The sequence below is a fragment of the Neomonachus schauinslandi genome, chromosome 10 (genome assembly GCF_002201575.2).
Source record: "Neomonachus schauinslandi chromosome 10, ASM220157v2, whole genome shotgun sequence".
Classification (NCBI taxonomy): domain Eukaryota; kingdom Metazoa; phylum Chordata; class Mammalia; order Carnivora; family Phocidae; genus Neomonachus; species Neomonachus schauinslandi.
In genome coordinates, this window is record NC_058412.1 from 56,643,414 (window position 1) to 56,667,524 (window position 24,111).

Sequence of the window (24,111 nt, forward strand, 5' to 3'; positions counted from 1 at the left end):
TGGTGCCAAGGTGGTGAAGAATAAGAAAGGTAAGACAGCTTTCTTTTTTTCTTAATCCAAATAATGTTTTGTAAAAGGCCACATCATTTTCAACTTAAGTAACTCTTCTATTCAAACTCTCAAAACAACAGTTTTGATGTAATAAACACACTTAATTTTATTACTTTATAAAATTTGCAGGCTTCAGGAAAAACACATATTAGCAGATTTGAAGAGCTGGTGTAAATGCAGTGTTTCCCAATTATTTTGAAAATCAGTACTTACCAGATTGGTGTGTCAGTAATTATGATTATACAATGTTCAAGCTGTAAGGGACTTTTAGAGATGCCTGCTTCAAAGTCTTCATTTTATAGGTAAAGAAACTAGGGCCTAGAAAGGTTTTAAGGACTTAACCGGTAACCAGCCAGTTCTCATATTGTGCCTTTTTTGAAAATTAAAGATGGCTTGTTTATTGTATTCCAAGGGATGTTAATAAGTAATCAAAATAATGTCCATCATTAAATCAATTTTTAAAATATTTAAACTGAAAGTTACATATTATGGGAAACACTGTGTCTGGACATATGTGTGTATACATGCATAAATATATCAATACATGTACAGATATTTTTACCTGGAATTGGTCAGATGTACATGTGCTCATTTCTGGTGACATGGTATTTGTCTGACCAATGGAAGCGATTTTTTCTGCAGCAGATAGTGGTTTCAATGGTTCCTTGGTGGGCTCTAACATACCCTGAAAAAGGCATATTAGCCATTAGTGGAAGGGGGTGAGAAACCAACTCAAACTTTATGAGAAAGTCAATCTAGCAGAAAGTTAAAAACCAAGTCATTTGGAAAGTACTAAAGACAAAAAGGAACTATTCTTAAATTTTGTTAAGAGACGATCTAGCACTATAATGGAAAATGTTTATTTATTTATTTAAAGATTTTATTTATTTATTTGAGAGAGAGGATGAGAGGAGAGAGAGAGCACATGAGAGGGGGGAGGGTCAGAGGCAGAAGCAGGCTCCCTGCCGAGCAGGGAGCCCGATGAGGGACTCGATCCCGGGACTCCAGGATCATGACCTGAGCCGAAGGCAGTCGCTTAACCAACTGAGCCACCCAGGCGCCCGGAAAATGTTTAAAGAGACAATCTTCTAGCACTATAATGGAAAATGTTTTACAATAGTACCTTTGGAATCCAAACTTTTTGAAGACCGTGTATTTTAAATCTGATTGGTTTTAAAGTACCTAGTTATCACTGTTACACAAAAACATAAGCAATTTGGGATGGCAGGGGTGGGGAAGAGGCAAGCACCACAGATTATATCCAGGCCCTAAGACTCCAACAATTTTATGATAGTCCAGACACGGAAACTGCAGAAAAGGACACCCTTTGTACCCTTTACACCATGGTGGTGCTTGGAGAAGTGAGAATTCTAAAACATGCCATCTAATGTGATGCTGTCTACATGCTTCAATGTAAATTTAGTATATGATCCTATCTCCACTAAAGGATGGGAGCCTTAACACTTAGTTCCTGGGACTAGCAAAGCAGAGACACAGCCATTTCAGAGGGGGGAAAACATCTTACATGTTCCTCTAGGTGTGTTACAAATCTAATGCACTTTCTGAGTAAGAAAGGAAGGCATTCAGGGAAAGAAGGAAAAAAAAAAAACAACCCAGCATTTTGTATCAATATTTTACCAAACACTAATAATAATGGGTAATCATCAATTAATGGTCTGAAAGAAAGCTAAGCTTTAATACATTTTAAAATAATACTCAATAAACTCTTGAATATTTATCAACCAGACCACACAAAAGTCTCCCTTTACTGGGGGAAAAATATTAAAGTGGCTAAGACAGTAAGGTCAGAATCTGTATATTCCCAAAAACAAGTTTTCAGGACAATCCTCCCTCTTCTCATAAAATAGGGCAAATGCTAACTAAAGCAGTTTACAGACTGCATTCTTAACAATGGTATTTGTGAAAGGCTTTACTCTAGCAGCTTGTATGAAAATAAATTCATGGTCTAACTCAGTAGCTTATATATTATACAGGGTTTCCATCTAGTGCACCTTACATAAAGAGACAACGCATTCAGCAAACAATTCCCAGCCTTAGCCAACTTCTCTAATGTGAACTATCCCTTAAATCAGTGGTTCTCAAAGGGGTTCCCAATCAGCAGCTTTTGCATCACCTGGGAACTTGTCAGATGAACAGCCTCACCCCTACTGAATAAGAAACTCTGGGGGTGGTGCCCAACATTCTGTTTTAACATGTCTTCCAAGCAATTCTGATGCATATTAAGGTCTGAGACCAGTGACTTAAGTGATCATTTCAGGTCTTATTCCTCCAGACGAGACCAAAGGATACTGAATACCCCATCTGTGTGAAGCACCATGGGAAAAATTCAGGTATAATTAAATTTTGAAACCAGATATGAAAAAGAATAAGTTTCTAAATGTAAGGCATCATAAAGATGGAGGAGGAGAGGTATAGTCACTAAATCAACTTTGGTATTAAAAGCTTATAAAAATGGTGAAATGATTACTAATAAATTATAATTAAGATAGGAAAATAAAGCAAAAATATTAGTCTCTAACTCCTCGCTAAATTTAAAGAACTGGCTAATGTGCTAAGCCTACAAATAAGGATTAAGTAGTTATTGCTCCCAATGTGCTGAATGAAAACCCCTACAAATTCATACTTCCTACTCAGAATGTGACAGTAACACCAACAATCTCTAGAATGCTACTCCTTGAGGAAAAAATACAAATAACCAAAAAGTTAAAGAATGTTCTTCATTATATTACCACAATAGAAAAAAGTATAAGGATAATCAAGGTGTTTTGAAAATACCAGATAAGTTACATTTATAAAGGAGCAGAAACTGAATAAAAGGCTGAAGCACAGAAAAGTTTTGTCTAATTCCATAAAACAAACAAAACTACAAGAATGAAACAAAGTAAAACATTCCAATTCAATATCAATAATTAGAGCTTATTCAGGGAAAAAGTTTATAAATTAAAGAAGGTCAAGTTCCACAGCAAATTCATTTTCGCATGCACATAAAGGGTTGTATGATTTAAATTCCATACCAAGTTAGTTATTTTTTTCTTAATCATTGTATTTTTACCTTATTTTCAAGTTATTGGTGAAAAAATTTAAAAATATTTTTAGTTTAATAGACAGAACATTTTTGTTCACCAATAACTCAAAGACATACCAAAAACACAAATACATCAAACTTTAAAGTGTGACTGAGTCTTGATAAGGTACAGAAAGAAAATTCCTCAGTTATCCTGGACTACCTGGCATATTTGAAAAAACAAAATTCAACACATTTAAAAAATTAATGGAAAAACTGAGGACCAATTATGGGTCCCGGCTCATTTTCAATTACTATCATATGGTATTCCCAAGCTTTTATACACATCCATAGCTTCACTAATGCAACATTTAAAATTTATCACAACTGGATTAAAACATATGATATCTAAGCCTTCAGATACTTCAGCTTCCACTTTTTAAAAGCAAATTTAGAAAGGAAAAAAAAAAAAGAAGAGCAAGACCTCCAAAGGTACATATTACGGAGTTAAGAGCACTATGTTACTAGGATAAAAATAATCTTCAATGTAAAACAAAAGTGTTTTTAATTAATAGAATATAGAAAAATGTCTTTAAATCAAGACTTGAAGGGATTTACGACATCAAAAAGGAAATTAATAGTTATTCATTTAATGTTCCCACACTAAGTGCCCCTTAAAATATACTTTCCATGTCATGCCATGTAAGATAATTTAACAGAATGCAGCAGTGATAAATTTGCACAGAGACATTTTTGCACTTACCAATCCTGCTGCATACATGGGCACTATAACAGGCTGCTTCTTATTACCCGTGAAGAGCTACATACATGTATTAGAGAAAAAGAACACATATTTAGAGAATGCTATGGCATATAATGAAACAGTTAAAATATGCTCGCAATGCTTTATTATATACACTGTGAAACATAAGTATAATAAATTATTAAATTGCCCATATGAGATTATGTTTTTGATCTCTTAGTCCAATCCCTTCATTTTATAATTAACAAAAAACACTGAAACAACTTTTTCTTAAAATAAGAAATACTGACTGGAGAAAAATTTATATAGATTTATGTTTAAAAATTGGCATATTCAAAATACATGAGCATTTAAGACAACTAATTATTATTTTTCTGAGCTACTAGCTTATCACAGCTTGATTAGAAGTTGTAACAGTATTTAAAAACACTCATAGGTCCACTAAAGGATTTTCCAAGGTACTAACAAAACTCACAATGTTTCGGGTGTCTATACCCAAGGAGCACAAAAGCTTCTTGTTGCTATGGGAGCCGCCCCACTGATATCTCAAGCCATGTGCATCGTGGATATCCTGTAGCTCGGTCCACACATCCAGCAGTTCCCTGCAAAGGTCATGACAAAGCCACCAACAATGGGTTACTGAATCGCTTTCACCATGAATTCTAGTTTTAATGTGATGGTGAAATGTTATACATTCCAATTAATCTTGCATTTAACATGAGTATACAACTATTATCTGAATAAAATCAACAGCCACTGCTTAGTCATTAAAGTGGCTAAGTTAAACTCATTTGGAACAATATGCAAGTAATCAACCAAAATTTAGTATGTTTTTTTAACTGTAAAACAAAAATATTTAAAAGGAGAAAAGAAATCACTCAACCTTCCACCATATTACTACAGCCATTTAATATTTGTGCTTTTTTCCTCTTTGAGTCTTGACCCACAAACACAGCTGCAATTATACAGAGAATTTTGTGTTTTTTCAGATTTTAAGCATTTCTTCATCTACATGTATGCCTTTTTCAATGGCTGTGTAACGTTCTATTAGACAGAATGCATCATTATTTATTTGGCCACAACCCTACAGTTTAAATAAGTTGTTTTACTATTCAGCTCCTATTGCTGGTTAAGGCAAAAATATCTTCCTGTATTTTATGGTGTGTTTTGTTGTAGAGTTGTGTTATATCCCAAAAATGAATCTCTTGGAGAGATTCCTGGGTCTATTTGGACAACTAGCATATTTTTAAATAACACATCTAAATGGTTTTAAGATGGTAAAGCATAAACGTTTTTGTCCCCTTTTCTTCTCAGAAATCACCCCCCCAAAAACCAAGAAGCAAATCATAATCTTCATCTTTAAAGAAATTAAGAGGTACTTAAAACCTTGCACCACAAGCATTGAGGTTACAAAGAGAGATGAAGGAAAGACTTGCACAGAATGTGTCCAGAGGTGGAGAGTAAGGAAATGCAAGAGAAGAGTACAGGAATAAGAGTAACACTGAAATTAAAATTAGAAAATCAATCTAGAGCCTCTAACATCTAATAATTAATAGGAGTTCCAGAAAGAAAACAGACAATGGAGGGAAGGTAACGTCAATACAAGAGAACTGCCCAATACTGAAGAACAGAAGTCTCCAGATTGAAAGACTGTACACCTTGTGCTCAGTCCAATGAATGAAAAGATTTATCAAGACACTTCATTGTGAATTTTCAGAATACCAACAACAAAAAATCCTAAATTATAAATTTAATGTGAGGGTAGAATAAAATAAAATTTTACCACCCATGTACTTTATTTCTCAGGAGGCTATTAGAAGATGTGCTCCACCAAAATGGGCTCTAAGTGAAGGGAAGTCCCAAGACAACGTGTGTTTCTAGATCGAATCCATTCCAGATTGGAATAGGACAATGGAGTACTCAGGAAAAAAATGGAATGGCTAGCCTGCCAGGTTTGATCACAAGTAAAATTGTATTAATAGGCTGCTGGGGGGTAGGAAAAGACTTAGTAAATGAAAAAGAGAGGCAACTATATGTCCAGGAAGAAGCTCTAATAATGGACAGTGAACACTATTTACATGATTATAATCATGAAAATACCAAATATCAACTTAATGAAAAACTATGATATAAATATAATGATGTACTACCTGTTGGTTAATTGAATTTAAATAAAAAAAATTAAAAAAAATATATAGGGACAACGAAGGGAGGAGGATAGCAGATGTAAAGTCTAAATTCTCATCTATCATACTAGAAGTCAAAAGATAATTTATAAAATTGATGAGAATATTGATTTAGAAATATTTTTAAAAGTGTTAAAAAATGGAGCAGGGAGTTGTTTTTTTTTTATAGCACAATCTTACTTTTTAAACTTCAACACAATGTTATAAGAACATTTCAGAACCTTGATGCTTTAAGATAACCTTATAAGTTAAAATAGTTGAAAGTAACAAATATACATGCTGTCTAAAAACTGTCTACTACTTACCCACTTTCAGCTAAGGCCTCCCTTGTTTTTATTGGGAAGGTGCTTGTTTCCAGCAAGTGCTTCAGGGAAGTAACTTCCTCTTCAGTATCAGGGATAAATATTGAAGGAAAACATGCTTCAAAAATTCGCTCCAGGCGGTTTAGTAAAGCTGTCTGCATCAAAACACACCCCAAAAGTTTATTTTCATTTCTCTGATTTTAATGATGTGTTTTATCATCAACACACACACACACCTCTAACCCCACACCCTGTCCACTACTATGAGAGAGGTTAACTACCAGTCAGGTACAGGAAACACTAAGTGAAAGGTGCATAACTAACTCGAAGAAACTGTTCTAAATGATTACATTAAGTAATCATAGTTACAGTGGTGACAAATGTAGTTCTATACCAAGCAACATATCTGGTACTTTACAAACATTACCTTATGTAATCTACTACAGAATTCCCAAAGAAGAAATTCTTATTCAATTGTACAGTGAGAAAGCAATCTCAAAGTGTGAATAATTTACCCAAAGCAAAAATAAAAACAAAGAGAAACATTCAGAAAAACAAGCAGCATTCATCTTCTTTCTATCACTAGATGTTCCCTACTACCACTCATGTACTCTAGATTTAAGAATAATTAAATTGAATATTTATGAAAAGTATTATGCTATTATAGTTGAACCTTTTTCTTGAATATAAACATTTGAATTTTAAAAGCCTTTTAGAAATATCTCTGTTGCTAATAGAACAAACCAAAGTAGGAAAGAATGTCTCAGTTTTTACTAAGAAATTCAATAGCTCATTTAACATTTTGATGATCTGTGTTATCTTTTAAAAATTCCATTTCTCTATTCTTCTATCTATGGTGTGTATATTTTTGAATAGAACACTGCCTTTCCTCCAAGCAAAGACTGGATATTCCCTAGAGCATTTTCACTGAGAATATCGGCATTTTGGAGTATTTTCATTAATTAAAACTTGTTGAATTGAGATTAACTTACATTTTTTGGGGGTACTACTATATTATTCTACATGTGCAGCCTACAATAACATTTATTCCCACTTTCCCAACTGTATGTCAGATACATGTAAAATATTTTCAACTTAGCTCAATTTACTACTTAAACATCAAAGGGGAATACAGACTGTTAAGTTAAAGACTGTTGGAAGTGTACACCTGAAATGATACTGAGTGTGTAAGAAAATGCCACATCATGGTGGTATTTCTTGCCAAGTAACAAAAACAAGTTAACGCCTGATTTCTGTTGTTTAGCATAGTCAGCAAACAGGAAAATGAAAAACAAAAGGAAAAATCTTCACAAACATGTTTTCCAAACCAAAATCTCTCTTTTGGAAGCAGTATCAGAGCAAAAAACTTAACACTGAATAATTAGTCTCAGGGTACTCTTCTGCTATCTCTACAAAAGTTACTCTAACACCTTCATTATATTCGTGTGTGTGATATGGGAAAAGGTTCTCAGTATCAATTATGAAACCTACAGTAAAGAGTAGACTCAAGATCCCAAGGCTTGTGAAACTTGAGTGTGTCAAGGGGACCCGCACTTACTTGCTTCAACAGAGGGAATGGACAGACATTACTTTTAAAGGGATCAGATAACCATCTAATTGGAAACATGATGAGCGCCGGCTCCTTCTGGGCAGGGAAGGTAAACAAAAACTCACATATGACCAAATTTTACTTCTCTGTAAATTAAAACCGAATCTCGCTCGTATCCCCTTTGTTATCCTTTTAATGGGAAAGAAAAAATATTTATCAAAGGAAGGAAGAAATGACCCCAAAACACATTTAGTCAATTGGGCAATATTATACCTAACTACCAGTCTTAGGCTCACCAGTGAGCAAATTCTCAAATCAGTGGAATGTACGTGAACAAACAGAACATCACATTCACCTCAAGTTTTTACTTCTTACCTAACCTTTTCTCATATAGAATGTAAATTACCTGAAAAATTTATAAGAAAGTTCCATTTATCTTTACAGTTAGATATTACACTCAATTGCTTCAATGAAATATTTTGTTGAATGAAGTAGAGCAGGGGTCAGCAATTCTTTCTTTTCTTTTAACAATTTTTTCAATATTGGGCCAGCTAGTAAGTATTTTCAGTTTTGTGCCACCTATAAACAAGTAAGTGTGGTGTGTTCCAATGAAACTTTATTTACTAAAACAGGCGGCAGGATAGATTTGCCTCATAGGCCACAGTTTGCTGACCCCTGAGGTAGAGCAATAAAAAAGATTCAAATAATCAGAATCCACTAACTGAACAGCACACCACCCACCACAAGGAGGAACTCTAACAATTCAAAAAGAAAGCAGCTAACAATTAACAAAGATTGTGATGCAAATTAAATTTCCTGACATTTTCCTTTAAAAGTACACCAATTTCCAGCTATCCACAAATCCACAAGGCTAGTCTGATGGTAAAAGGGAATCCTCTAAAAAGAGTTTCTAACTAATATGTTGTTCATGGTAATACATGCCAAATTTCATTTGCTACTAGTTAGTTCCAGGAAGTAAGTGGCTGATAAACTAGAATATTTCAACGGAGGACTTGTGGACCCAGAGGTGAGACTCAGTTTCTGGATTTATAAACTGGAAATATCAGGGGCAATCTCACAGGGTGGGTGACGAATTACAGGATTAAATACTTGGCACCCAGTGTGTGCCTAAGAAGTGGTAACTTTATCACTACTATTGTTATTATACAGATAGCACACAAAAACACAGTGGCCTACCAAGGAATAAAATAAATGTCAAAACTAGGTTCAAATCTCACTAGGGATGTTTCTCTGCCACGATTTAGCATTCTAAATCATTATGAAAACACTTGTTTCAATCTATCAATTTCTACCATAAGAAGAAATTAAATAATCCAAATTCTTGCACCCTCCCTAAGATCCTCCTGCTGAATGGAAAATAAGTACCAATTTAAAAATGTCTATCATTAAGAGCCACTTACATAAATAGAACCTCTTACTGCTACTCTTTGTGGATTTTATTTTTTTATTAAAAAAATTTTTTTTGAGGGAGAGTAAGGGAGGGGGGCGGGAAGAGGGAGAGGGAGAATCTTAAGCAGGCTCCATGCCCAGTGCCCAGTTTAATACATACAACAGCCTTAAACCAAATTAGTAACAAAATTAATGTTACATCAACACTAGGGTCAACAAAGTGATATATTATTTAAACTTGGACTTACTCTACTGTGTGTAAGTGAAAAGGAACTTATTATTACCCTGCTTATAAGAATTCTTATTTCTATATCTAGCCATAAGAGGCAATCTACTGGTTTTGATTAAATGGGGACACTACACATTTTTAAACTCCTTGTAGCTGATTAACTCAGAAAAAGATGTGAATTAAATAGTAATATTTAATAATATAATATAATGATATAATATATAACAGTAATATTTAATAATAAATAGTAATATTTATTAACATGTACATGTGGACTTCTATTAGATATAAAATTCTAAAAGACTGTATTTTATTATGTGGAATTAGAGGTAAGGTCAGCCTGGCTAATTGAGTTTCCCTAGGCAGACAGGGCAGCATATAGCAAACAGTATCAGTATAAATAACCCTAATCCGTTCAAGAAAGTGAGGGCCTAAATTCAGTAAAATATCACAAGATGTTCCCTGAAACATAGTTAAAACTGCAAAAGCCTGATAAAGCACATTATGTTTTTTATTTAATGCTTACACAGTGCTCACCACATGCCAGGCATTATTCTAGATGCTTTACAAATATTAGCTCACAGAAGAACACAGAGGAACCACAGGAGGGAGGTAACAGTCATATTATTATCCCCATTTTCTAGATGAGAAAAAGAGAGCACTAAGAGGTTAACTTGCCCATAGTCAGATGAATATTACATGCTGAATCCTAATCTAGTATAGTTTCAGTCTGTGTTCTTAAACACTGTATTAAGCTGTCATCAAAGCAGTTCTAAGTTCAATTTCTAAAAATTATAGGAGCTTTGAGGGCAGGGAATGTCTCATCTTGAATCTCCAGTACTTAGGTTCCTGTACATAGTTGATACAGAAATGTTAGCTAGTTCACTGTGCACTAGATTAAGAAAAAAAACAAATCACACTTCACTTTTATTTAAGACTGCAGGGGGCATATTTGTTCTACTTACGAAAGCATATCTTACTATGAACCATCTAAACCATTTTTGTACATAGGCTGGATGTATTTACATAATCCTAACAAGTATAATAACTGAATTCCTTACATACTAGGTACTATTCTTGATGCTTACATATATTACTTTATGAATCTTTTTCAAAAAACCCCAACTGTTTCCAATATTACAGATGAAACTAAAGCACAGGGAGATTAATTAACCACAGTCTCATGCTGGTACGGTGCACAGCAAGGATTTGATCCCAAGTCTGACTCCAAAGCCTCTACTCTTTTCACCAAATCATGCTTTTATCCAACTTTGGTAGTCTTTCAAACATTTGTAGCCATTAGATAAGGGATTCAGCTGTAAACTGCTGAGGTGATGACTGTACTTAAGAAAGCAATGATTCATCTAACACTACAATTCATAGTTTTCAACAAAGCAAATTATAAATTTTTACTAAAGAGTACTACACTGTAAATTAATGAGAAGGTGCTGAGGGCCCACACACTTAGCACAGTAGTTAGCTGAGGTTACAATAGTAACTAAATAGCAAACAATGAAATAATATTCACAACAATTACTTGACTTTTATTTTATTTTTTTAAAGATTTATTTGAGAGAGCGAGAATGAGAGAGAGAGAGAGAGTGGGAAGGGTTAGAAGGAGAAGCAGGCTCCTCGCCGAGCAGGGAGCCCGATGCGGGACTCGATCCCGGGACTCCAGGATCATGACCTGAGCCGAAGGCAGTCGCTTAACCAACTGAGCCACCCAGGCGCCCCGGTATAATTACTTGACTTTTAAATGCCTTTAACTCCAAAGTCAAAGAAGAAAAGTAGTCATCAGTTCTCCCTTGAATTTGGACTTAGAGAACTGGTGACTGGTTAGCCGAATACCAGTTATGTAACCAGTTCACATGTGCATCAAATTCTCCGCCTGGCAAATTGCAGCACATCTAGCCATTACACATTGTAAGAACTGAGGGCTCTGATAAATGCAGAGTTGAAAGTCAAATGCTATTCAAGGCGGATGCGAGAGTCCATTTTCTCTATTCACGTCGTGCTAGGACAAAGGACGAGGGCACTAGTACTCAGAAGAGGTCCTAATCTGTCAAAACTATTCTGCGAATGGAAACCAGCCCAAAGCAGCAGCTTTCCTCTCAAAATAGTTTGACAGGTGAGTATACAGCCAGAACTAGATGTTACTCCCACACAAATTTTCATTTGCCCCCCTACTATTACTTTCTGCCATTCACCAAAAAAATTCAGTTGCCAACACTATTTCTTTGCACCTTTACAGACCATTTTCCAAGAAGTTCATTTCTGAGATTATTCAGTAACTAACATTTATTGAGCACTTATTATGTGCAAGACAATGTGGTAAGCACATCTACACACATAATTTCATTTTACCTTCAGAATGAGAGATTTTAAATAACTGCTATTATTATTCTCTAAATCTAAGGTTCAGGGAAGTGACTAATACAAGTTAGTGCTGAAACCTGGATCTCAATCTAGCAGTGTGACTCCAGAGCGTTGCTTTTAAGCACTATACTATTGCTAGGGCCAGGGCCTAAGGCCCACAATAAATTTAGGGATTTATGAAAATGTTTTTTTTTTTTTTTTAAGATTTTATTTATTTATTTATTTGACAGAGAGAGACATAGCAAGAGAGGGAACACAGGCAGGGGAAGTGGGAGAGGGAGAAGTAGGCTTCCTGCTGAGCAGGGAGCCCGATGTGGGGCTTGATCCCAGGACCCTGGGATTATGACCTGAGCCGAAGGCAGACGCTTAATGACTGAGCCACCCAGGCGCCCCTGGAATGCATGAAAATGTTTTAAGAGCCAATTTTTTTTTTTTTAAAGATTTTTGTATTTATTTGACAGAGAGAGGTACAGCGAGAGAGGGAAAACAAGCAGGGGGAGTGGGAGAGGGAGAAGCAGGCTTCCCGCGGAGCAGGGAGCCCGATGTGGGGCTCGATCCCAGGACCCTGAGATCACGACCTGAGCCGAAGGCAGACGCTTAACGACTGAGCCACCCAGGCGCCCCAAGAGCTAATTTTAACAAACTCATCTTTATACCAAGTTATAAAATAGAATTTTAAATATCTTTTATGGGTAAGACACATAAAAGTCATATGCGGCCCTGGCTACATTACTCGCAAAGGTACACTGGCTTTTATCTTTCCCAATTTTCTCATTTCTCATATATTTGTTTTCCTATCAGGGTCCTTTATTACCTTGAATGTCTCTATAATAATAGTTATTACTTTTTCAAACCTGATATGATTTCTGGGAAAGCACAAATGATCAACTATCCAATGGTTTTAATTCATCAATGAGGGCAAAGCATCGTGTATGAATTCACTCTCATTCTGAGTTCTGTCATATCTCCATGTTTAGGGTAGGAGGTATATAAGCAGCCATTTCATTTCACCCACTGATGCAAACAAGTCATATTATCGAATGCAGAGTTTCCCAATTGGTAGGCCCCAGTCACAAACAGGCTACAAGTCTCTCCCAAATCTTGAAAGCTATACAGGGACAAATGGCACTCCCTGTTCTGATGGTTAGTTTTACGTGTCAACTTGACTGGGCCATGAAGTGCCCGGACAACTGGTCAAACGTTATTCTGGGTATATGTGTGCGGGTAGTTCTGGATGAGTTTAACGTTTGAATTGGTAGACTGGGTAAAGCAGACTGTCTTTCCGAATATGGGTGGGCCTCACCCAATCAACTGAAGACAGCTTTAGGACTGTATTTGGGACTTCTCTGCCTCCATAAAGACCTGAGCCAATCCCTTATAATAAGCCTCTCTTTCTACCCCCACCCCCCATCTCCCAAGCCCTCCCTCCCTCCCTCCTCCTGGTTCTGTTTTTCTGGAGAACCCTAATATATCTCTATTTTATAAATAACTATTCTGGAGTATAAAAAGTGTATTGAAAATCTCATTCAGTTTTTCAAAGGGGTGTGTAAGACCAGCACCTAGGATCCTAGACTGGTTCTTATGCCACTCAAATGCATTATCTTCTTGAAAGTATCTTGTATTTAAGGTAATTCCTAAAGTTTCTTCAACATATTTCTAGTTAAGTTTTCTTTTCTTCCTTCGGAACAAAAGTTGATTAATGTTAATAGTTTAACATTGATAGCATTAGGTCTTGCTCGTAAGTGGAAGTTTAGAAGAAACATAAAATCCACTGGGTAATTTAATCTTCCATTTAAGAGGTTACCTTATGCCTTGCCACCATTAAATATTAAGGAAGATATCAAGTACGATCTACAATTGTACACTTTATCAATTCCCAATTTCAAGCTATAATGTAAGAAGAGTGACCAACTGTAATATTCACCATGTTCTAAAAAGATGGTTTGGCCCTTCTGTACAATTTGTGGATAAATCTAACAAAGTACTTCTACCTATTTGAAATTAAAGAGCAGAATTTCCTGAGGGAAAAATAACAAAAGAAATTGCTATGCAGATACTTCAAGTAAGCAAAGAGCTATAAAGCCAAAATCTCAATTTCTTTCTTTAAAAAAAAACCTGAGCTATAACTGACATACATTATATTAGTTTTAGGTGTACAACATAATGATCTGGTATGTATATATTGCAAAATGACACCACAATAAGTCTAGTTAACAGCCATCACCACACAGTTACAAATTTCTCATTTCTTGTGATGAGAACTTTTAAGATCTATTTTCTTAGAGATTTTCAAATATACAATATAGTATTATTAACTATAGTCACCATGCTATACATTCCATCTCCAGGACTTATTTATTTTATAACTGGAAGTCTGTATCTTTTGACCACTTAATTTATTTGGTTGCTTACTTCTGTTTTCAATAAGTTCAGGTGTTCATCCACAGAAAGGAAAACTTGCACAAATCTCAGGCAGATGATTAAATAAACAAAGGTGAAAATGTGGGGTTTGTTAGAGTCAGTTTGAGAATGCTGACTTTCTGGTGAACAAATCAAAATTTAATTTAAAAGTAAAAATAGGCCAAAGTATTCATAATTCTCTTCCTTTTTCTCTTTGTGATACTCTTAATTTTTAAGGCTCTCAAAACCAATCTTCATCTAATAACACTTTCCCAGTAGCATTATCAAGTAGATGGCTAATAAGAAAAAATTACTCATAGCTTCCTTTTCTATAGTCAGTTAATATAAAGAGATTACTTACCAATTACCTAAATTCTCAAATAACATCCACAGAATATTTTAAAAATTTTATAAAAGCTCAGAGTACTTACAATATTAACCTCCTTTACCATATACCTAAGAAAAAAGTCATCTTGGCTATTTCAATCAAATTTCCTTTCTGGAATATTAACAGGTTAAAAAAAGAAATAAAGAAATCTGGAAAAAAGGACTGCTTTGAAAGTAAGGAGGATTTTTTTTGTTATTATCATTTTGCTTTGAACCTTAGCCCAAAAAACAAAGAACAGTCTGGACCTCTTTTCCAATTTGTACAACAGAAATACCACTATTTGATTTCTGCAATTTATAAGAATGTTAACATGAAATATATTGAGCTCTGGGTTCTTTTTATTTTTTTAAAGATTTTATTTATTTGACAAAGAGAGACACAGCGAGAGAGGAAACACAAGCAGGGGGAGTGGGAGAGGGAGAAGCAGACTTCCCGCCGAGCAGGGAGACCGATGCGGGGCTCAATGCCAGGACCCCGGGACCACGACCTGAGCTGAAGGCAGACGCTTAACGACCAAGCCACCCATGCGCCCCGAGCTCTGGGTTCTCAGAAAAAAATATTCACTGAAAGGGAAGAATATTTCTCAATAAATGGTCATCTATGGCTTTTATATCAAGGCTTCAACCTCTGAGTTTCACTAGACCCACATTTGAGAATTAGTTTGACTTGTCCGAACATTTTATACATTTGAAAGATGTCTTCTTGGTTGACTTTTCCCTAAGTAATAATTATTACAATAAAGCTGCAACAATTGACTGTCTCGACCCAAGGAAGATATATTTTATTAAAATATTAAGATATCTTTTTGGTAGCCTGAAAAAAGGAAAGTACTAAAAAATAGGGACCCAGACAATGTCACAGTGAAAATTAGAAATTTGAAATGACAACTGCACCATATGTTTCATTTCTCAAAACAAAGAATTGCTCCCCATGTTTGTTTAATTGAGTTAACTGAGCTATGAATTCTAAAGACTCACAACATTCTGTCAAAGCAGAATTTGGACAAAATGACTTAAAGGCACTGCACTCTGTTCACGGCAGAATTGTTGCATCCAGGTAAGATTCAAGAGGAATAAATCATTCTAAATTTTACCATTAAAAACCTAATGTTCACTGTCATTTGGGGCTCCTGGGTAGCTCAGTCGGTTAGGTGTCCAACTCTTGATTTCAGCTCAGGAGTGCTACGTCAGGCTCTGCACTCAGCAGAGAGTCTGCTTCTCTCTCTCTCTCTCCCTTTCCCTCCGCCCCTCCCCACACTTGTGTGTGCTAATTAAAAAAAAAAAAAAAAAAAGAACTCAGCGTTCACTGTCCTTAGTATGTGAGGATTTCTGTGCTGTCCTCAACACTGTAGCAAGTAGGAGAAACATTTTAGGAAAAATACCAGTAAATCTAATCCTCTCCTAGGGGACTTACATTAATGTACTTTTCCAGCATATTCTGGAAAAGGAAGAAACTGCAGGCCACAACTGCCTTCACAACACAGGATAAGAATGAAAATCACTTCCAATTCAGTCATTTACTCAGCAGGGCTTACCCATTTCCCCACCTCAACTTCCTTCTAAACTTATCTTCCAGCCCCTTCCAACAATTTCTCCTTTCCAAAATCCATCATTTTCCAAACCTGCAAAAATAAAAGTCTGAGGACCGAGCCAAACAAATCTCAGGAAGTCTTAAATGTATCTTGCCACATCTACACAGTTTTTGCTCTGTCTTTATAAAATAGAATCATACTACAAAATTTTTACTTTTCAGTGATTTTCATTCACTTTAAAATTTACTGTCATTTTATCTTCACAAAAGTCCCTTGAAGTGGATATTACCTCTCTCTCTCTCTCTCTCTTTTTTTTTTTTTTTTTACAAACAACTGAGCTCAGAAGTAACTCATCCAAAAAGCTATATAAGAGGCTGAGTCAAGATTCAAACTCAGATTTGTAAGATTATATAAAGCTTATATACTTTATTACCTCTTATATCCAGTTATCAAGTTATAAATAACTTCAATCAACTTGTGTAATGCAAAATTTCCTTTTTGAAGTGGTCATACTTTAAAAAATTCATTATCTCATGATGTTACAAGTTTTGGGCTATAAAGATTATTCAATACCAGTGTCACTTTACAGTAAGATGAAACTAAACAGGAAAGGATTAGGTCAAAATCAACAGTCTTGGCTTTGCATTATATAATTAGTTTACTCCTTGTTTAAAATGGAAACCTTCTACTTCAATAATAAATTAATCAACAGGAATAATACACATTAACCAAATCGTATAATAACTGAATTAGCAAATTAAGCTATTCAGACACTCAAAGTCAAATGAAAAGTGATTAGCTGTTTCCACCACCTGGTAATACCATAATAATATCTTCATGTATCAAAGCAGTGATGTATAACCATTTCAATTAACACTCAGACTTCGGAAATACTTCTAATTGAAAATGGTTTGCTTAGCAAAAGATAACTGGAAGAATTTGCAGATTCTGATCTTGTTCTTAGTACCTTTAAAAGAAGCTGGTGAGACAAGTGTTCCCTATATCAATTGTCACTACAAAGCAGTGATTTTCTAGGGAGTGCTCTTCAACACCTCTGGGGTTGAAGAAAGGTTAGGTTTAACACAGGGTATAACTCAGGACTGGGGAACAACCTGGATATCAAACTGCGTCTCTAGGAGCTATTTTAGGTCAAAACAAATCTTAGTGAATCTTTTCTGAAATAGTCTGCAACAGAAAAGGATAAAGTACAGGCGCTGGGGGCTAAAAATATTCTCCCCAACACACCTACTCCCCAAGAAGTGTAAACATAAATGTACGTTTGCAGGAAATTATAAGCAAATAAATACGGCCACAGTAAGTCAACCTATGACTGTTTCTTGTTCTAGGTCTAACCCTTAATTCTTCTCATACTCTCATCCCAGGTCTTTAGTCGCTGTCAAATTATGAAGTCCAAATCCGCTTTGTTCAAATTCTCTATCCTTCAATTCCCTACAGCCTTCAGCAGACGCTGGGGTTTCAAATTCTGCTTGCTCTCTCCTGCACTCAAAACTGTACTTCAGGGGCACCTGGGTGGCTCAGTTGGTTAAGCAGTTGGCTTCTTGATTTCGGCACAGGTCATGATCTCAGGGTCCTGGGATCAAGCCCCTCCTCCGATGGGTTCTGCGGGGAGTCTGTTTGAGGGTTCTCTCTCTCCCTCTTCCTCTGCCCCTCCCCCAGCTCGTGCAAATGCATGGGCTCTCTCTCGCATAAATAAATAAATCTTTAAAACAAAAACAAAAACAAAAACTGTACCTCAATTACCTAGGTCTTCTGGTGGGGAAAATTAAGAGACATTATTTCTTAAAAAAAAAAAAAGAGAGACATTATTTCTGAAACTTAAAAAAAAAAATCTTCTATACCTCAGTTTAGCCTTCTTTTTTTTAAGTTTATTTTATTTTTTTAAAGATTTATTTATTTGACAGAGAGAGACACAGCGAGAGAGGGAACACAAGCAGGGGGGAGTGGGAGAGGGAGAAGCAGAATCGCTGCTGAGCAGGGAGCCCAATGTGGGGCTCGATCCCAGGACCCCGGGATCATGACCTGAGCTGAAGGCAGACCCTTAACGACTGAGCCAGCCAGGCGCCCCTAACCTTCTTCTAAAAATCACTGTAAAGGTAAAAACTGAAGGATTCATTGGATAGTTAATTAGCTAATTAATGAATTTTGACATAAGTGGTATTTATGTTAATAAAAAAACCAAGCTGATGAATTTCTGTAAATATTAAATTCACTGAGATAAAGAAAAAGCTTACCCAGCATTACTTCTTATAGGACTGTCTATGTAAAGTTTACCACCAAAGGGTTGTGAAAAATTTAACTCATCTACAAATCAAGCATTACGTATCGTAAGAGACTCCTTCAACAGGTACCCAGTCTAAAAATACTTTCTGTAAAGCCTCCACAGCAATTAATGTATCATACAAAATAGAGAAAATCAGTAAATACCTGAGCTGAAGTGGCTGTTTCCTGTAAATGGCCACCAGCAACTGCTCCTTTGGAAGTTGCTGAAGGGACACTGTGCATTTTGGGGGTTCCTGGAGTATCAATCTTTTCATCTGTCCTATGTGACTGCCAGGCTTCCTTTCGATGGTGAGATTCAGTAGCCTGCTGGTCTCCAAAAGCAGCCCAAGAGCAACTATCTTTCTGTCCATCCTCAAAAGCATTCCAATCTACAACTTGGCTAGGCCCAGCTGAGCTGAAGTCCGCAAAATCATCGGAGTCTTGAAAAGCACTGCAGTTATCTCGAATATTTGGCACAGAATCAAAATCTCCAAATTCACCTTCTTGCCCAATTTCCAATTTTGAAACAGCATCAGTGCCTGTCCCAGCAGACTCTCCTCCCAACTGACATTCCTCTGATAAACTATCAGAAGTCTGTTTTAGGTCGGACTCAGTAAATATAATTTCATCTTGGCAAGAAAGAGCATTCGTATCCCCAAATTCTCCAAAGTCATCACCTGGCTCACTAAAATGTGGAAAATGCTCTGAGGACTCTTCAAAAGTGATATCGCTCATTGAATCTTGAGTACCAGTAACAAAAGGGGGGGTTGTGCCACTGGCTGTGCCGAAGTCGCCAAACTCATCCTCGTTAGTATCATTGCAAGTCACAAAGTCGTGACTACTATCACCATTTTTTACACTTAGAGAATCATCCAGAACATTTTCTTCTGTAGGATCAATGCTGGCGCTTTGGGAATAAGTGAACTTTCTACCTTCTTCTTTGGAAGAAGCAACTTCATCATCAGCATCAGAAGTGTTAACAGAATCCATACACAGGTCAGCACACTTCGAAGTAAACAAATCAAGTTGTTCCTCAGTTTTACACTCTTCTCTCATACTGGCTTCTGAATTATCAGCTGAGTCTGCCAAACTCCAAGGCTTTGACTGAACACTGGATTTTAAAAATTCATCCTGTTGCAATGCTGGAAGGCCTTGTTTTTCGGTACTGAAACCTCTGGTACTCATGACGCTAATTTCTGAAACACAAACCTGATCCTCTCCATCCATGTCTCCTTTATCATCAAAACTTCTACCCAAAGACACTGCTTTTACAGAATTCAGTTCACTGACTCTATTAATTTTACTGTTTTCCTGAATGGTTAATGCTTCTCTATCATTTAAAACTTCACATCCTATTTCTTCTAGTTGTATTCTTTCCTTTTTGGAAAATGTGGCAAAATCTGCAAATTCCACAGCAGGACTAGGTGCACAGTCTAAGTTATACTCAGTACTATGAGTGTTAAGAGGCTTTCTTCCTTTTGAATTGGCTACAGTGTCCAGATCATCTGTTCCCTGAGGATTTCCAGTTTCCAGTACTGCAAACCCATTTGTCAGAATCTCCAGACAAGGAGGCTTTTCACCATTGCAGCTCTCTAACTGCCTGTTCTGATGAACAACATTCATATCAGTTCTAAAATCTCCTGGAGAGAAACTTTCAGGTGTTCCAACATTCTGTCTTTGCTTCACTATAGTATTTAAATCTCTGGGACTTTCTATGTCATCAGTGGAAGTATCTAAAGTTTTAGATGAAATTATTTCTTTGCTGGTGGTAGAAAGTAAAACATCAGACTGTCCTTTTACAGGAGAAGAAAGTTCAGCTGTGATGTCTTTATCATTACCATTTTTAATGGACTTAAAGCTAGTAAGGCTATCTACATTTTCTGAGAAATCATGAATTGGCATAAAATGGTTTGAAGGAACAAACTCTTCCTTGGGATGAGTATAATCCGGTGTATCAAAATCAACAAACCCTACACCAGAAGGGCTAACTTCTGAAAACCCACCAAATTCCCCAAATTCATCATCATCGTCATCCTCAGCTCCATTGTCTAGTGGTGGTGGGGATGAAGAGTACATTCGAATGATGTCTGGCTCCATTGCTCAATTGCTTTCAAATAATTAATTTACACCTGAAAAAAAAAAAAGAGAACAGTTTTTTTTTTTTTTTTTTTTGGGGGGAAAAAATTAAAAAAAAAGTTTTTCAAAATTCTCTCAAAGCTATTTCAAAACAATGCAAATTTACAGTGCTCTGTTTTGTATCTTTTAAATTATTTTTCCCTTAGGTTAGATTACTTTACACAGCTCTAATGGCAAAAGAAAAAAAAAAATTCTTCTAGTGCATGTTTCCAAGAACACTGGCATTACATTACTGAATTTGAGGTTTCCAAAAAAGTTGGAATAAACACAAAAGTATATCTACAAAATTCTCTCTCGGGGAACTTGCTTGTTCTCTTAAGTTCTCTTTCCAGTCCATTGAGGATTCAGATCCTGCCTTACGCATTTGTATGACTTCTTTATAAATAAGACATGAAAATTTTATCTCTAATAATTGCTACAAATATATTCCTCACTTTGCTTTTCAATGTTTATTTCTGACCCAAGTTAATTTTTTTTTTAAATAGACTTTTTAAAGCAGTTGTTTTAGAGCAGTTTTAGGTTCACTGCAAAATTGAGCAGAAGGTACAGTGAATTCCTATACATTCCCCACCCTATTAATGCACAGCCTCCTCTATTATGAACATCCTACAGAGTGGTGTATCTGTTACAACTGATGAACCTATACTGACACACATCATTATCACCCAAAGTCCATAGTTTATATTAGGGTTTGTTCTTGGTGGTGCACATTCTATGGGTTAGGACAAATGCATAAATATGTATCCACCATTATAGTATCACACAGAGTAATTTCAATGCCTTAAAAATCCTCTGTTCCACCCATTCATCTCTCCCTCTCCCCTGCCCCTGGCAACCACTGATCTTTTTACTGTCTCCATAGTTTTGCCTCTTTTGGGATATCATATAGTTGGAATCGTACAGTATGTCACATTGTATGTAGCCTGAACATACTGTGTGACTGGTTCTTTCACTTAGTAACATGCATCTAAGCCTCCTCCACGTCTTTTCATGGCTGATAGCTCATTTCTTTTTAGCGCTGAATAATATTCCATTGTCTAGATGTATCCCAGTTTATTTAAGTCAATTTTTTTTTTATAACTTTCAATACTGAAATCATTTCTGACTTAAAGGATTGCAAAAACAATACAGAGTTCTCATGTATATCCCACCCAATTTCCCACAATAGTAGTATAGTAAATAATGATAGCACGTGACCAAATCAGAAAACTGAAAGGAAGTTGCAAAAAGAAGAGTTCTCATGTATATCCCACCCAATTTCCCACAATGATGGTATGGTAAATAATGAGAGTACATGACCAAACCAGAAAACTGACATCAGTAAAACACTATGAACTCAGCTACAGACCTTATTTAGATTTCACCAGTTTTGTGTATGTGGTTGTGAAATTTTATCACATGTGCAGATTAGATTCAAATAACCACCACTATAATTGGGATAAGAACTGCTGTAAAATAGTTCAATAATATTCATCAATATAAAGAAACTCCCTTGTGTTACCTCTCAATATTCATACCCTCCCCGAAGCCCTAACTCCTGCCAGCCACTGATCTATTCTCCATCAGTATAATTTTGCTACTTTACAAGTATTATGTACATGGAATTATACAATATGTAATTCTTTGAAGTTGTTTTTTTTCACTGCGCTTAATGGCCCTGAGATCCATCCATGTTGTTGCATGTCAAGAATTCATTCTTTTTTATTGCCAGGTAGTCCTCCGTTGTATAGTTGCACCACAGTTTGTTTCTCCGTTCACTCAATGCAGGACATTTGGATTATTTCTAATCACAAATAATTACAAATACAGCTGCTATGAATATTTATGTACAGACTGTTATCTAACCACGAGTTTTTAATTCTCTAAGATAAATTCTCAGGAGTGCAAATGCTGGGTTACAATAAGTGTAAATTTAACTTTATAAGAAACTGCCAAACTGTTTTCCAAAGTTAATTTTTAAAGGGACAAATTGATCAACTTTTCATTAGTAATTTTCATTATTTTGCTTTCCTATAAGCTTGAGATTTAATAAGTATTCACTTTTTTCCCTTTTAGTTTTCTTTGCATTTAGTTTTTTTTTAATTTAAATTCAATTAGCCAACAAATAATACCTCATTAGTTTCTGATGTAACGTTCAGTGATTCATCTGTTGCTGCATTTAGTTTTTAATACATCTAGAATTTATTTTGGTATATGATCTAAGGCAAAGGTCTAAGCAATTTTTTTTTCTAAATAGCCAAGCAATTATCATAATCCCACTTACTGAATAATCCTTCCCATACCCATTAGTTTATGGTATCTTCTTTCTATATACGTTTAACTCTTATGTGGAATCTATGTCTGGGTTATCCTGTTCCTTTGTAATAAAAAGTCCAAAGGGCCACAAGACAAATTTACATTAAAAGCAAAGGGAGAATTAACAACAAAAGTCCTAGAATAAAACCAGTCCATAAATTGATACTTTCAATGAACTGAAGCCCAAGGAATATTCCCTGTAATTCACAGTTTCAAAATTAGATACATGAAGAAAATATTTTACTACAAAATTCAACCAGTTTTATAAATTCAAAAAAAAAAACAAAACAAAACACCAAAACAAAACAACCACTTTCTTCCAACTCTCAGAATAAAAATTCATAAGATCTTCCAGCTATAGGGAGAAGGTACCTTAGAAACCACTTAATTAGACATGAGGAAAATGAGGCCTATTGGTAAGCAACTTTCCCAAAGGTCATACAGCTGGTTAGTAGAGAATGGCTTCAGAATTTTGAAAAGGTTCTTTGAGGTCAATGACTGGTCAGTCACTGAGAGTTATTTGAAAGAAATTGAACAAATCAAAAGAAAAAGACTCCATTGCAATATATCTATTTTAAACTGCCTTCCTTACAAAATCAGCATCATAACGAAGAAAATGATGGCTTTACTTCTGAGATAACTTTTCTGCTGATTTAAAGAGAAAAGGAAAATAACAGTAAAAGTTACATATAAACCCTATTTTCCTCCTCCTTTGATAACCCCTTCCAATGCTCAGGTGTACAGGGTAATTTGACCTCTAACAGTTTCCCTGTGATTATGAAGTTCCTATTTTTAAAAGTACTCTGATTGTTAATGAGTATGTGGAGAAAAGGACATTTGTACACACATACTGCCGGTGGGTGTGTAAATAGTTAGAAGGCTTCCAGAAGGCAATCTGGCTATACTATACAAACTTTTTTTTTTCCTTAGAAGTAAAACAAAATGCTCCAAAGGGATTAGTTAAGGAAATCATGCTTTGTCCTTCCAATAGGATACTATGTAGCCATTAATATCATGATTCCCCCCCTTTTTTTAATTTTAAAAGCATTCATAATGTTGGCAACATATCAAAAGGACACAAAAGCCAGCTTGAAGGGATTCTTGGTGGTAAAATCAGTGACAACTTGAGCATCAAAATAAAGATAATACTGGATTATAATCCACTGAATAAAAGAATCAACTATCAGTCC

General features: G+C 35.6%; 1 protein-coding gene across 4 annotated transcripts in view; it reads right to left on the reverse strand.

Annotated features, from left to right (window-relative positions):
• The window catches only part of AFTPH (aftiphilin), a 67,554-nt gene that overhangs the window by 18,803 nt on the left and 24,640 nt on the right, over nt 1-24,111 (reverse strand). For 3 of the 4 annotated variants that reach the window (XM_021699034.2, XM_021699035.2, XM_044919104.1), the window contains exons 2-6: nt 18,656-20,619; nt 6,331-6,482; nt 4,315-4,441; nt 3,840-3,896; nt 614-736 (exon numbers count right to left, since the gene is read on the reverse strand). In XM_021699034.2, the coding sequence (XP_021554709.1) occupies nt 614-736; nt 3,840-3,896; nt 4,315-4,441; nt 6,331-6,482; nt 18,656-20,587 (2,391 nt within the window). In that variant the 5' untranslated portion in view covers nt 20,588-20,619. The remainder of the gene's footprint in view (nt 1-613; nt 737-3,839; nt 3,897-4,314; nt 4,442-6,330; nt 6,483-18,655; nt 20,620-24,111) is intronic. The other variant, XM_021699036.2, reaches the window with a different exon arrangement.